General features: G+C 43.6%; 1 protein-coding gene across 1 annotated transcript in view; it reads left to right on the top strand.

The window, feature by feature from the left end:
• Positions 1-11,821: 11,821 nt before the first annotated feature.
• cdh7a (cadherin 7a) overlaps positions 11,822-16,446 on the top strand; it is a gene marked incomplete at both ends in the record, with an annotated part of 38,706 nt that continues 34,081 nt past the window's right edge. Inside the window, one exon of the mRNA XM_080837270.1 lies at positions 11,822-12,070. Within this exon, the coding sequence (XP_080693396.1) occupies positions 11,822-12,070 (249 nt within the window). The remainder of the gene's footprint in view (positions 12,071-16,446) is intronic.

The raw sequence follows: 16,446 nt of genomic DNA, 5'->3' as shown, positions 1-16,446 counted from the left end.
TGACTGAGGTTAACCAGTTCATAGTTCGTCCAAACAAAATTCCCAGATAGATCTGGGCAACGTTTCCCAATAACGCTGTCTTAATATTTTGTGAAGTCTGTTGAAGAATGTTAACCTTCCTACACCTGTTTCCCAAACCATCTCTTAAGAGTTCCCCAAAGAGAAACCTTCCTACGTATACCATAAGAGGCCGAATCCATGTTTCTGGCATCAATCATTGTCATCTACACAGGCTTGAGTATGCGTGTTGATGAGCGTTTGATGGCCATGACTCAGACTAAAGTGCAGGCAATCATTAGAAAGAAACATCAACAAGAAATATTAGGGAAGTCAAAATAACAAAACAAACTCCACATAAGGACTGCTGCAGGCTAGATGTTACTCATAGATTTGAAGGGATTAAAGGGATTTCTTCCAGTCAGAGATAGAAAAACATCTGCCGACATTAGAGTAATGTCCCATTGCGACGTGTGTTCATTATAAATGTTCAATCTAAACTAAGAGTGATATCTGATTAAGATTTCGAGTAAAAGGAGGTTTTTATTTTTATTTTTCATGCAATAGAAAATATTCAATGATTATGTGTGTTTGTTTTGGAGAATAAAAGATGATGTAGGGCTGTTGATCTTTATCACTGTTCATTATCCAAACCATTGGTATGACTTTAAACCAGCATCTGCAGAGCTGTAATAAAATAATCGTATGATACCTGAAGCCTCGTAGTGAGTTACTATAACAACAACCTTCGTGACAAGTAGTGCTGTGCCTATTCAACGTCCCTCGTTTCACTAAAGTCACAATGACATTATTTTTATTAGCATTTTATTTGTATGTCTAGGTGTTCTGTGCAGTAAGGTGGCAACATGACGAGACTGATTTATTCTGAATCTGTTATCGGTCTTTCTTTAGTATCCCTGCATCAATTGTTTTTTTGCCGCTTTGGGTGGTAAAGTGAGTGCTGATCCAGAGGAAAGAGTACCTCTGACAGACACCTCTGGGAGTGACGATACCTGCTAAACACACACTTGTCCATGTTCATTTAGATTCACACTAGCCTTACCCATGTTCCCTTTCATCCTGGGCCTTTTCAGTGCCTAGCCGTCTCAAAGGGGATTTGTCGTTCTCTAATTAGGTGCATCATGGTAATCTCTGTAGCTACCCTCCCAGTGGGGTTGGTCAGTCACTTAAGGACTGGTCTCATCATTGTGTTCATGACAGCTTTTGCTTGCCTCAGTCTAGAGGGTGGGATTGTTGAGCATGTTCCCATATTGACTGTATCAAATCCAATCCCATGGTGTTTTGTTGCAATGACCTTAAGGGGGCCTGTTAGACTTGCTTAAAAGTGCTGGCCCCCTTTTTCTCATGCTTATGGGTGGCCAAGTCACAGTCTGAGGTGGGGGGAAGGTTAGCATAGGGAGGGTATAAACAGAGAAAGAGAGAGAGAGAGAGAGAGAGAGCTAGAGAGAGAGAGAGAGCTAGAGAGACAATGATGATGATGTGGTTCAACTGTGTGAAAGAGAGCAAATAGGGCCCCCTTCTTTCAGAAGGACTACTGAACCATGTGTGTGCACACACACACTCACACTCTCCCAGACACCCTGCAGGAGATGAAACCACAGAGATTCAGAACCATTCTCTCCCTCTCTGCCTTTCAGTCTCTCTTAGATCAATAGGAGGCGAATGATAGCAGGGGGTAGACACTTGGTGCTCCAGTATTGGTGACATCTGCTACCCATCACCAGGAGACCCGATTGATTGAAGACACAGTCAGTCTCCTAAAGAGAGAGCGAGTGAAAAGCCGGAAGAGAAGAGGGAAGAAAAAAAAACCGAAACAAAACCCCCAAAAGAGCAGTGACAGTTTCCTTCACTCCCACTCCACAATCTCGGATGGAATTGATGCAATAGCTTTTTCTTCTCAGCGCCATTTGATTGAGGTTGGTGTGTATTGTGTGTGTGTGGTTGTGATTCTGGGAAGCTGATACAAGCAATGAGTCACTCACCCCACAACCCCGCCATGCAGTTCCCCTAAGATACTCCACCCCTCACCACCCTACTTGCATACACACACCCTAAGTTCTTTTACAGCATCCCCCCCCCCCCGCCCCCACCCCAACCACATCCATAACACCCACCCACCAAAGCTTGAGGAAATGGAGGAGAGAAAGAAATCTTCATCTAATTATGAAGTTTAATAAAGTCAGTCCAGGGGGAATACTAATTTTCACATCCTTTGGGTAGATAGTGTTCCTGCACGACAGGCTCACTGACACAAACAGCCACATCCTTTAAATGTTTTCACGCTAATTACGTGGTGTAACCTTGCATGTCATGGACTGGCTACACGAAAGGAGGGTGTCAGTTTTAACACACTGCTCATCGATGAACATGGAACAGCGGCAAGGGGGGGGGTCTATCAATGGGCTCTTTTAGACTTGAATAGCCAGCTGTTGGTTTCCACACTAGCACGAGGATTGAAAAAAAAATCATAGGGCATTTGGCTTCTACATGATCATACTTGTTTGATGACGTAAACTGACCTGGAGATGACGATGACCCGTGAATCTGAAGCAAATGGTGAATTGTGTGAAATGTGGCTGTTTGTTTCGCACTGAAAGAGGCGACCTCGGTGTGGCACAGTCCAGCAACAGGGGCGCAGAGAGGTGCCCAGAGCCCATTGTGCTATCATGTTCCCTCAGGAAGATATCAAGAAGAGAACAGTTGGAGGTAAGACACACACCTTGAAGGGCCCTATAGAGGCGGTAGTGACACAGGAGAAACACTATACGGCATTATGAGAGAGAGAGAGAGAGAGAGAGAGAGAGAGAGAGAGAGAGAGAGAGAGAGAGAGAGAGAGAGAGAGAGAGAGCATGTGTCTGACTAGTGTGATGATGTGCTGTGCTGAACACCGGCTGCCTTCAGAAGCACAGCGTTTCCATGGTTTTCCCCAATGTGGGTGTGTGTTGAGTGTGTGTGCACATGTGTGTTGAGAGAGAAAAAAACCCACATCTGATCCAAAAAACTCATTTTGTCAGTGAGCAGTTGCTTTACCTAGTAACTCTAACTGAGCCAAACAGATGTTAGTAGTCCAGCACAATTTAAAAAACAAGTTCAAAGCATTATGAGTGTACACGACATTAACAGAATGTAAATTTCTATCTCTGGGCTGTAAATTGATTATACCACAGGTGCCAAGGAGGCCAAGGTGATGAGGTCCCCATTGCGATAGCTGCCGATGAGGCAAATCTATGAAGATCTTCATCTGCCTTAGATTTCAATAATAAATGCCAAGGCCTCTCTGTCTCTTGAAAAAAAAATTCCATTCATTTTCCCACTCATCTGTTTTAAAGCTGTGCTGTCTTGCTTCATTTGTGAGGACCTGAAGTGGGGTCATCTAAATCTGAATTATGTGACCATAAACAGTAAATTCACCGTCCATAAAATTAAAAATGAAATGTTACTATTATACAACTATGGACATGCACACGCAATGGAATATCACCTTGTATGAAGTGTTTAATTAGCAAACATTCACAAGCGTGCAATACCAGAAATACTTGAACGTGCACAGCCCCCAACAGCTACTGGAGGCACAGAATGGTGCGACAGCACGTAACCAGGCAATGTGCATAACGATGAAACAGCAGAGCAGCAGGTCAACCCTTGAAGGCTCTAAGTTATTATTTTGGTTGAAAAATACCGTTTCCTCCTCCGTCCATGCAAACATTTTGAAGCGCTGAGAGAAAAGACAGCGAAGCGCACTCATTTGTTGGGACTTTAAAAGCAAATATAAATTCATAGCACAGGCTAAATATGTTGTATACAAATATTTATGAAATGAAATGTACCCAACAAGGTGAAATGCTCAATCTGCTGTCTGGCCCTTGAGAATCACATTACTTGCGGAGCCTGCTTGAGACCTTGTAGTGTGGGCATTTAAGGGAGAGAAAGCAGGTGGAGGGATGCCATGACCAGCTTACTGCTGCAGGATTAAGATGGCATTTTCAGTCCTCAACCTATACATGGCAGCAGTGGAGCTGTTCATCCCCTGCGCTGGCTGTCTGTCTGACTGACTTTTTTTTGCTGAAAACATCACAAATAACACAACACACACACAAACACACACACACACACACACACACACGCACACACACACACACTCACACGCGCGCACACACACACACACACACACACACACACACACACACACACACACACACACACAGACACACACACACACACACACACGCACACACAGACAGACACACGCACACACACGCACACTCACACACACACACAAACACACACACACACACACCCACACACACACAGGCACACACACACACACACACACATTAGCATAACATATATTCTCAAACAAAAGAGAGCGGTAAATGTAAATTGTTAGAGACACTAAACAAACTAACTTAGCCTCAGGACATTAAGGGAGTCTTCCTTGCCAGTAATGCTGCCCGAAGAGATGTTAAATAAAACATAAGAATAAACATAAAGATTGTTGAGCAAAATCATACCATCAGTTCCCTTTGTGAATTACTAACATTGAAATATACTCATGACCTTGTGGTTCCAGTCCAGTCCAGTGTTATTATGCCTGTGTTACCCCAGCAACATATTATTCAAGATCTCAATCTCATAACTACCCACATCTCTAACAATACAAACAATCAAAAAGGTGCCTAGACTAGATGGGAGCAAGTTGTAAAGAGTAGGATCTCATGGACTGACTTTTGGTGTTTAGAGACACACCGCATCAGCTTCTTGATCTCTTGTCCTTACCATCCAGTCCGACCTGCACTGCTGGAAACCAGTGTGCTCCCTATGCCAGAGAAGGGGAAACCAGTGTGCTCCCTATGCCAGAGAAAGGGAAACCAGTGTGCTCCCTATGCCAGAGAAAGGAGAACCAGTGTGCTCCCTATGCCAGAGAAAGGGAAACCAGTTTGCTCCCTATGCCAGAGAAAGGGAAACCAGTTTGCTCCCTATGCCAGAGAAAGGGAAACCAGTGTGCTCCCTATGCCAGAGAAAGGGAAACCAGTGTGCTCCCTATGCCAGAGAAAGGGAAACCAGTGTGCTCCCTATGCCAGAGAAAGGAGAACCAGTTTGCTCCCTATGCCAGTGAAAGGAGAACCAGTTTGCTTCCTATGCCAGTGAAAGGAGAACCAGTGTGCTCCCTATGCCAGAGAAAGGAGAACCAGTGTGCTCCCTATGCCAGAGAAAGGAGAACCAGTGTGCTCCCTATGCCAGAGAAAGGAGAACCAGTTTGCTCCCTATGCCAGTGAAAGGAGAACCAGTGTGCTCCCTATGCCAGTGAAAGGAGAACCAGTGTGCTCCCTATGCCAGAGAAAGGAGAACCAGTGTGCTCCCTATGCCAGAGAAAGGGGAACCTCAAGAACATTTTGAGCTGCTGTCGAGTGACTCTGGGGGAATGTCAATATCTCTAGCAGCTTGACCAAAGAACAAAGGTCAAAACCCTTGAAGCAAACCATCAGCTTCATCAGAGCTGCATGGGACAAAGCCAAGAACACCTGAAGCAACATCAGGCATTCTCAACATGGCACAGGACTGGCAGCAGGAAGTGGACTTGGGCAGACAACTCAAGTCCCCTCAGCATGTCACCAAGCCCACTCTTACACCTGACTTCATTCTGGTGCCAGAGGCATAAGAGAACGTTGTCATGCTGGAGCCTACCGTGTCATAGGGAGACCAGATGGAGGAGGCCTTTGAGCGGAAGAGGAGAGGAAGGAAAAGTATAAGGGCCTGTTAAGCGATTGCCACGACTGCCGCCTGGCAAGGTGCTTGCCTGCGGAGGTAGGGTGCAGTGGCTTTGCAGGGCCGTCCCTCTGTAGAGCTCACACTGCTCTCGGCATCACAGGCGAGATGAGGAGGCGGGCCGTCTATAACAACACAGAGGCTGTAGAGAAAGCCTCCAGATGGCTCTGGTTTAAGAGAGCGGGTCCGTGGGAGAAGGCTGCAAGGGCACAAGCTGAGGCTTGATCAACCTCAGCTGGGAGAGAGAGTGTCTGATGCTGAAAAGACCACGAGACCTCAGGTAACATCACTGATGATGTGCCCTATAGCTTTGCATCCTGTTCAACAGCTTTGCAATGTTTCCACACAATTCTCTCCTTGGAAATTCTCAGTTTGCAATGGTACGGGTCTCTCCCTCATTTCATGCTGTGTGGTGGATGCGCTGCAAGGCACCATTTTGGGTCCACTACTGTTGCCTCTTTATTTTTTTACCCCATGGCCACGACTGTCTCAAATATAACAACTTTTCCGTGGTTATGTGGACGATGCTCGGTTGTATCGCTCAGCTAACATTCAAAAATTAGGTACATTTTGTATGTATTTCATGACTGCTTTAATGCTATAAAGAAATAGATTAACCAAAACCTTGTGCAGCTTAACTCTGTTAAAAAAAATAGCTTATCCATGTGGCGTTCAACACAACTTAATACTTCCTCCATTCCCAGTGTCCTCACTTACTTACTCTAAATATAGTAATTTACTAGTCACTAAACTTCTGTTGATTCAGGACTCAGCAGTTCAGTAGTAGTATGATTCGTATTATTATTAGAAGTAGATATAGTAATAACAGTACTGTTTTTGTTGTTACAAAGCAGCAGTGTGGTAAATCAGTGTGAGGGGCAGTCTTTAATCATTGCCATGTGTCAAGTGGAAGAAGAGCCATGTTTTTTGAATCAGTCTCATGCCATTTTTCTCCTTATGTTCTAGTAATGATGACTAATTAGTATCAAGTAGTAATAGCAAAAAGGTCTGAGAAACAAGTCGTGGAAAGCGACCTGGACAGAACACCTTTTATTAGGTGACTGAAGTGAGCACCACCCCTTTCCAAATCCATTCAGTTGCGTTACCACCAGAGTCAAGAGGGCACACTGATGGACACAGAGCTGAGGATGCCACTGCAAACTGTGCCGTAGTGCTGAAGAGGTGAAAAAAAGTGTCGCAACATTTCCCTCTAATACTGTCATTCATAAGTTTTTGGAGAGATCTGAGCATCTCGGTGTATCCGGACTGTGATTCTTCTGAAACGCCCTCGACAGTGCGCGGTAGTTCCATCAGCCTGCATTTTGCTGCAGCTGCGACTCCTCAATGAGGCTCATTGTAACGACAACACGTTGTTAGGGCAGCCGAGCCGAGTGAGCAGCGCAGTGAATGTAATCACACTGAGCGGAGAACGGAGCTGCGTGTCGGTGGCATCGTCCGGCTGTGCGAGAGCAGGGCAGACGAGTTCTAACAAGCGACACGGTAAGATAAAAGCTGTTTCTGTAAAAACAAGTGCATGCCAGTTTAAAGAATATGTAAATGTTTCACTTTGCATGTGCGTACCGTGTTGCTGTGCGTAATTTACGCAGCGCAAATGACCACTAAACGTACCAAGTATTCGCCAGAAATATTTGTAAAGGAACGGACTTGTCTCAGGTGTGATGTATAGTAAGCATTTAGGCTTAACATTGTACATACTGTATGTGGAATACGTCGTTCAAAATTGTAATCACACAGTAAATAATAAAACTTGAAATCAAGGATTTTATTTTGTTTTTCAAAATCGACTATGCGACTATGTTTGGTGTCGTACATGGGGTCCGGTTCCTTTCAGATGGCTAACGATACAAAGCAAAGCACATTTGATTAAAAACATTCTCAATGGCATCTTAAATGTGTGTGTGTATATATATATATAGGCATTCTTTATCCGTAACAGCGACATTTGGCACAATTATTTAAACTGTGGATATGTTGTGTTCAGTTGATCGGGTTAACTGGTAATGGATGTCGAGAATTGTTATTTGGTGTAGTTGGCTAAAGTAATGGAGATTATAACAAGTCGACTGTATTCAGTGCCTGCAGTTCCTGGTGTGATCGGACAAAAGTTAGTATTTCAAATTTGTTTTGGCACTAGTGATACAAATTATATGGCACGGGGGAGATTTGTGTTTCTGAAGGCATGTACTGAAGTTGCACATGTAGTAGGTTACTGCTTTTAAAGTTTGTGGAGCAGTTATCTACGAGTTGACATAACATAAGGTGAAGTCCTTACCTTTGGTGAAGGTGAAGTCCTTTGAACGGTCCAAAGTTGCTACTTGTATGCGCTGTGGATCTTAGCAAGACTGAATGCGCAGATCTATGTCTGTACCCTCCTGATTTCATAACGAGCATATTCTGTTTGACAGAATAAAATGTAACGGTGCATGTACACTGCCAAATTACTGACTTGGAACAAGTTAATTTACTTGTTTGAAAAGGGCTGTGAAAAAAATATCACCGAGGAAATTTTATTTAATTTTAGGAGGAGCAATGTTAAATGATTTTGAGTGGCGTCAAACCTTCTCGCACCGTCGAGTCTCATTTGTCCACTAGGTGGTGTAAATAATGGGTAAAATGTCAAATTTGAGCCGTTCAGCGGAGCATGTCTGTATAATACCTCCGCGGGAGAAACTGTCAAGATAGGGAACAAGTGTAAAGATTTGTGACAGCAATATAGGTACCTACAAATATAAAGTTGAGGCATAGAAGGTCGCAAAAATAAATAAACTCTCCATGTTGCAGTAAAGGAAGCAAATGTAGACTGTTCCTGAAAATAAATGATCTTTTAACCCACTGCACTACAACAATTGAGACCACTGCTAAATGAATCACAAAAGAATATGACATTACTCTTCAGAATTGCAGGCCTTGAGAGGACACCTTGGATAGTTCAAATAAAAAAGAGTGTTTCTTTGCCACTCTGCTTCCTTCTAAGTCTGCATCGCAACGAAAGCCAGCTCCCTGGTGAAAGTCCTGCCTTGGCCCCTCCCGCTCGCGTGGGGCTGAGAAGGCAGCCACAATAACGAGGCCATATGTTACCAGTCCTCCTCATGCCGTGTTTGATGTCCAGATGCCAGGAGCGGAGAGAGCCGCTCCTCCGTCTCAGAGAGCCCTATCTCTGGCTGACGCCACCATCACTCTTCTCCAGCAGGGGGGAATGGCGGGAGGGTGTTGAGCACTGGTGACTCGATGCCTCGGTGCTCCGTTCCCGGAGCGGGCGACTGTGGTTGGCTCTCGCCACGGGGGGCCCAGTGCTAGAGCCGTCAGATGGCACGGGAGGCTAATGAGACTTCATCATCCTGTCCCACAACATTTGGGGGCGAGCCGCACTCAACACAGAGTCCGGGTAGGCAGCCAAGCCCGACAGCGAACAGATTCACCCAGGGCTAGACATGACGAAAGAGACGAGGGACAGAGGGAGGCTAGAGGAAGGGAAGGCCAAGATGGGAGAGGCCAAACGGAGTGCTTCTCCAGTGCCACTGTTTGAACGGATACGCGTGGTGCAGGCGTGAAAAGGAAGAATATTAGTGAATCATCTGGGCTTTTTTTTTTTTTTTTTACACCATTTCAAAATGTTGTTAGGGTTTGCCATGTTGGCAAACTCACTTATACACTTCAACAGCATTGTATTTAGGCAGGCCCTCTTTCCCCCTCAAACACAGACATGACATCAGGGCTGAATGTCTGCACTGATGAATGAGCTTATGTAGATGAGTCTGGTTGTGGTCCTATTCTTCAAATGCTAGTCGACTATTTTATGAAAACGCGAGGCTCACTTTGTATGTGCGGAATGTAAACACATGACTTTGGGGATGAAGCTCGGGCTACAATCGAGGCGATAAAGATCCCTGAGATGACTCAACCGTTTAAAGCCTTCCACCGCAGCCGCTAAATCTTCGCTCATCTTCCCCCTGTCATTTTCAAATATTGGCCAAATTGTAGGTGTTTTAAAAGGCTTGAGATGTAATCAGCTGCTAAGCACTGGTAATTCCCCCTATAAGTGAGGCTTATAAAAGAGATTAGGCGGGTTTAGATCAGACATCTCCCCTCTGAGATAGCCGGGCTCAGTCGCCATGGAGAAAAGGCCCCGACTCTCTCCAGCAGTGGCAGGGTGGGAAGCTGGACTGCACTGGACTGCACCATGTGTTCAGCCTCAAGGGAGCACAGTAGAATGCAGGGAAACACCTCTGACTAGTCTGGACACACTGATTGTGTAGATTCTCCCTCCAGATGTTTTGATAATGAGAAAGAAAAGTGCTTGTTCGATTTCAGCCAGATTCCATTTATCATGTCAGGATCTTATCTGTAGAGTGAGTGAATTTCTATTCCTTTGAGCGCTCTAGACTTTATCATGCCATGCATCATGACACAGGCACACCTAGGTTTTTCTATGCGCTAGTTTATTAAATCCTATAAGTGTTAGAAGCCGATAGAAAGGTGTACTTCATTTGTTTAAACAGAGTGGCTTTGCTCGAAGGCTTGATCTGCCTTTAAAAAACATTGCCTAGAAGGATCTTTGGGGTATAACAAGAGATTTCTGAGACAATTCACTTCAGAATCAAAATAAACTGTGAGTTTGAGGCCTGTACTAGTTCTTTGTGAACTGTAGGGAGGGCAAATTTCCCTAGAGAGAACCTGTATTACTCTGCCCGAAATCATGTTTGAACTTCTCTTTTCCCCCAGACTGTAAGTGTTTGACTTAAGAAGGCTGTTTGAAACACCTAAAAGGTTTCCATGCAGTCAGGTTCTCCTGGGACCCCTTAGGAGGATTTTGCAAGTGGAACATTTCTGCCGTTACCCAAGGTTATATTGCCTTGAAAGGCAGTTGTACACTGCCGTTAGAACTCAGTGTCACGTCCTGGTTTCCAGCACTCTTTTGGGATAGTTTGATTTTATGTTGAAGTTTTTGTCAGAGGAAATGGCAGTTAAAAGTGCTGTATAGCTTATTTATAAAAATGATGTGTCATTGAGTAGGAATATTTTACGTCTGTCTGTGTCTAGTCTATTATCATGTTAAGGACACGTTTTAGCTCGCAGGCAAACTTAATGCATTATTGGGTGATTGATTCATTTGTTGTTAATGCTTTTGTTCAATGTATTATTAATAATGCTGGTGGTTAGCGGGCTTGTTGAGCTTAGCTTTATTCTGTTGCTCCCAGTGGCAACTGTGCCTTGGATATACAATCTGATCACAACACCTTCTCAATGAAGATTTAAACTTGATGTGTGGATTAGAGCTGTGTATTCCAAGACGGTTATATTTCTTCAGTTCGGCAGTTTGCTTTTCTGTCCATCTGTTTGTCAGTCTCACTCTCTCTCACTCTCTCTCTCTCTCTCTCTCTCTCTCTCTCTCTCTCTCTCTCTCTCTTTTTCTCTCTCTCTCTCTCTCTCTCTCTCACCCTCTCTCTGTCTATTTCTGTCTGTCTCTTTCAGTGTCCTTAAGAATAGAGCTGTATGTCTGTGATGCTTTCCTGCAGCTGTGCTTGCACACCTGGACCTCTCGTGTCCGTCTTTCAAGGCTCACAAGTCATTTGATTGCACTTCACTCATGATGATGATGCGCACCTGAGAATGGCAAAGGCCATCACTGGGCCCTGTTTGAAAGCATCAGAACACTGTGTGATGTATCATAGCAAACACCTATCGATAAAATGTCCCCCACCCCCTACCCCTTTACCCCCCCCTGGCCACCACTTACCTTCCCTCTCTTCTTTTCTTTTCTTCAGGTGAGAAGACAGCAGCTCTGTGACAGTGACGTATGCCCTTCATGCTGGGTGCTGTGGAGACGGATCAAGCCCACCATTTGATTCCAGACTGGAACTTTGTAGAGAGACATAGAAAAGCCTGAGTCAAACTTGGAACAGTGCCTGTGCTGAGCTTCTTCCAGACGCTGCTGGATTCTAAGACTACTTCTTTTTTTTCTTCTTTTTTTCGAATTTCATTTCATTTTGTTTCTTTTTATATCACACTCGTCCAAATGAAGCCAGGCAGGCCCCTTATCTGGAGTGTGATCAGCCAGACAACCCTGCTGCTGTTGGTGGCCCAGTGGGAGCTGGGATGCTCTGGGATGACTCTAAATTCAGTTCCTCTCCCACGGGCCCCTCGCCTGTCCCACAGGGCCCAGGGCGCAGGAGCGCTAGCACACAGGCAGAAGCGCAGCTGGGTGTGGAATCAATTCTTTGTCCTGGAGGAGTTCACAGGTGATGAACCGCTCTACGTTGGCAAGGTAAGGTGATGTAAAAATAGAAAAAAAATGATGACAGCAAACTATATGCTAATCTTGAGCGCGTGGAGTCGTCTCTTGCTTGGTACTTTCAATGCCAGCTCGGACAGAACCAGGACTGAGACTAATTAAATTTAGCTCAGGTGTTACCGCACTGCAGAGGTTCGAGGTGATTCCCTGTGACGCACGAGCCTGCTGCTATATGACATTGCCCTTTGAAGCTCACATCCCTGTCATAGTGACTTCTGTGGCTGGAGAGTCTCCAGAGTTTTGGTAGGTGATGAGGTGGGACCGGGTCCCATGTGGGGGAACCCTGCTCTGGTGTTGGGGGGTACATCTGCCACTTGCCCATTATCTCATCTGGCAGGTTTATTTTCAGCAACTCGGGAGGTCTTAGAAGCTGTCCAGTCAGATGGTTGTCTGTTTGAAAGTGGAGCATATATTTTCGGATTCTCCGGTGTTAGTTGAGAGTTGAGGACTGAGTGAGCCTAACCTTGCAAATCCACTACAGGCAGAAAATGATGAGAGCTTCAGTGATCTTGTGTTCAAGGTCTGTGGTGAAAATTTGAAAAATAAACCTCATTTTGTTATTACCAAATTTGTAAAAGAAAGATAGATCAGATGGATACTTATTAGGTGCCAACTTGAGGGTTTTAAATGGTTACATTTTTGTAAATGTTCATGGTATGTGTAGGTTATTTGTTTCTAAATATAGATATGAAGTCTCAACTAGAAGAAAATATAGCCACTTTGTATTATCTTTGAACTTTGTATTATAATAGGAAAAAATGTGTAAGTCGCTTGAACAGACAGATTCTAGTAAGAGCTAAATAAAAGAAGTCATCTGTAAAGTAAAGTACCCGCAGCCCTGAAGCAAACAGCTCTAGACATTTGAAAAGACATCCCCTTATTGAGCACCTTGCATTTGTGCTGTGCCTTAGTTGTACAACACATTACCATTTGCCTTCCATATCAAAGAGTCTCATCTGAAATTAGTATGTGCATATTGGTATTTGATAGTTAAAACCTGTCATCTTTAAGTTAACACTCTGTGGTCATCAAAGTTCGCCTTCCTCTTTCAAATGTAATTAACAATCTCCCAGAACATGTTTGTGCCGAATACAGCAGAGGAACATGTCAGTTTAACAGCAGTCTGAGTCGTTGTTTGATCCTCCTTCTTGGATAGTATGAATTTCACAGCTGTGGATTGCATGCTGAGGATCCAGGGAACAAAGGAGGAGAACCTCACTGAACCTCATAGTCCCCTAAGAGATTTCCATCAGGCTCTCTCTTTTTTTCTCTCTTTTTTTCTCTCTCTCTATCTCTCTCTCTTTCTCTCTCTCTCTCTCTCTCCCTCTCTCTCTCGCTTTCTCTCTCTCTCTCTCTCTCACACGCGCTTCTCATAACCAGTTTGTCTGACTTTCCCATTTTAATTGACATCAGGGAAAGGCAAGGATCAGACTCCATTCCATGTTTCACTCTCATGCTGGGTTGAACATGTCCTCTAGAAGCAAAATATTTTTTTCAATTCTAAGATGGACCATGGCAGCGTCACTTGATAGTTTTTATGCTGTATGTATTTTATACACACCCAAAAGCCGATACTGGATTCCTTCCAGCTGGCTCTGATGGATGGACTGCAAGGCAAAGTTGCAGCCGCAAAACATTTATGGCCTATACTAAAACACTCTCAATTCCACTACCACACAGCCCGCATATCATATAATGTCCTCTGAAAATAAAGAAATAACAGATTTTCAATCAGTCGAACATCTCCTTGTGCCCACTTTAAATTCCTTTCAACATGCAGTCAGGAAACAGCACGTTCCTTGACCATCTCCGAAGTTCTGTGCTTTGTGGTCTTTGCAGTGGTCTTTGATCTTTTCTGCTCTCTAGCAGTCTAAACTAAAGTTCTTTTCAGTGTCCTGTTCCTGATCCTGTTGAATTATAGAACAAGGAGGGGCCATTAATAATGAAGTGTTACAGTGGAAGATTTGTCTTGATATAACATGTCGGATGTGACAGCTTACTGATGAACCTGCTCTATAATGGGCGGTTCCTATAGATTCTATCAGTGTCTTCTCTGAAGATGTACCATCCCTCCATAATTTAAGAGACAGTGCGCTCTACAATAGTGATGAGAGAACGTAGACTTGTGAGATGTGCAGGAAGAGACTGATGCCTAGATCTAGACCTGACGAAGTGTTTGAGTAAAACAAATGAGTAAAATGTTTACCTGTGGAGGTCAGGAGGCAGGGACAGCATGGAGAAAAGAGATGCCATTAGTTTCAATGGATCTCGACCAAAAGAGATTTAAACTCCAGGTTTTTTTCTCAGCACTATCCTGCCCTTATTTGTGTATAATAAGCACTTGTGTGCATACCTCATACCTGTAGAACCAAAGCGAGCAGTAAAGGAGGGTTATATGTTCACCATCTTTCCTAATCAATGGACAGGCACAGGCAAAGGAACAATGTGGAACAATGTTAGACTGTGGGATACAATTTCAATTACAGCCCGCTAATTACAGGGTTAGTGCCTGTGTTAGGTGCAGTGTACAAAAAAACAAGTCAAGTGTATGATTGTGAAAGTAAGGGGTTATTAGCGGGTAATACCCATCTGTAACAACATTTTATGAAGAAGGAATGTATAACTATAATTTCAAATGCATTGTAATTCTAAAAGTAATTATATGTTACTTAGATTAGTTACAAGAGACATCTTATTACAACATGGCCAAATACTTTTTTAAAGTGTAAATCACAGGATAAGCAACTGTGAAATACAGTGTAAGAAAAAACAATTACATAATTAGGTAAGTGGTAACTTGGTCATTTAAAAATGTTTTATAGATAGGAAGAGTACATGTTTCACCTTCTTGCTAAAAGTAGGCCTAATTACATGTTACTTACAATTACTTGCAAGAGGCACAATGCACTAAGATAGTGACAGGAGAGGGTACCAAAATATATTCACACTATACTTATAGCAGGATAGCAGTATAGATACTAGAGAGTTAGTAGAGTAGAGTTAGTCTCCAAGCAACCGATGGCAGACAGTAGGGGTGTAAATCACACCCATCATGGCGATTCGATTCAGTATCGATTTCCTGACCCAACGATTCGATTATTTTCGATACTCATGAATACACCACGATACGATTCGATTCGATTCGATTCGATTAATTTGTTCTTTTTTTTACCTTACAGGCTAGACAATGTTTCAGATTTGAAATAAATCAATGAAAGCTGTTATATCGTTATGCATTTGAGAAACAACAGCCAATAACAGAAGTAGAAAAGTTGTACTCCACCTAGGCCTATGACAACCTCATTCACTGAAAAATAATAATGCCCCTGTTATAGATTCTGAAAGGCCTTGCATCAAAAAGTACTGTACAAAGTACAAAGTGTTAAGTAACAAAATAGGCCTATACCACATTCACTATAGAATAACAATACTCAACAAAATCAGTGCAAAAGTGCACTAGCAGCAAACGGTAACAAAAAATAGGCCTGTAGTTAACTCAAATTTAAAATGACAATGCTCCACAAAATCAGTGCAATGAGTGCAGCAAATGGTAACAAAAAATACCCCTGTAGGCCTACTTCATTCACTATAAAATAGAAATACTCATCAAAGTTTTTTTTTTTTTTTTTTAAACCGATACTCTTGCGGACGTGTCGATGCATCGTATCGTCGGCTGTTGGATCGATGCATCGATGCAAAACGATTCTTTTTTACACCCCTAGCAGACAGCCTTCCCCCATCTATGTTGTTAGGCTGAAGCCAGTTCGTACAGCAATGCGGTGTCCATTAGAACTTCTTTAGAAACTCTTGAATATGAATATAACAAACCGATTAAGAGAACACTGAAATGGATTATATGGTCAAGTAGGGCAGGATGAATAATGCATGTTCATGCCTCAGAGGAGGGTTTTGGAAATATCAACAATTATTGCTAATGACCTCAGTGTCTTCACTGAGCACACGTTGACTTACAAGCTTGTTTAATGCAGAGCAGCACAAAGTGAGGATCCTTGGAATTAAACAGTTCGTTTTTTTCACGGCTACATAATGTACAATTGGACATTCGTTTTCCTTGTGTGTGGAAGTTAAAGAGGGACGACCATGTGATACACTCCAGCTCTAGTGGACGCCCGTATGCATAATATCCCCCTCCAGTGTGTCCGTCAACGTGAATTCTCAACTTCGGCATCTTCCCACGTGGCCACTGTTGAGGAATCCCTGGGTGTTGAGTGTCCGTTCGCATTCAGCACGAGTTTGCATGCGGTGTGCGGCGCGGGGCAGAAGGGGCTTTGAGTCCTGCCTTAATTGGAGCGGATCCTTTGATGGTGGATGCCTGCGTGGGAGCATCA

This window comes from Sprattus sprattus (genome assembly GCF_963457725.1).
Source record: "Sprattus sprattus genome assembly, chromosome: 4".
Classification (NCBI taxonomy): domain Eukaryota; kingdom Metazoa; phylum Chordata; class Actinopteri; order Clupeiformes; family Clupeidae; genus Sprattus; species Sprattus sprattus.
The sequence above is the reverse complement of the archived record's forward strand: the minus strand, read 5'-3'. Positions and strand labels throughout refer to the sequence as shown.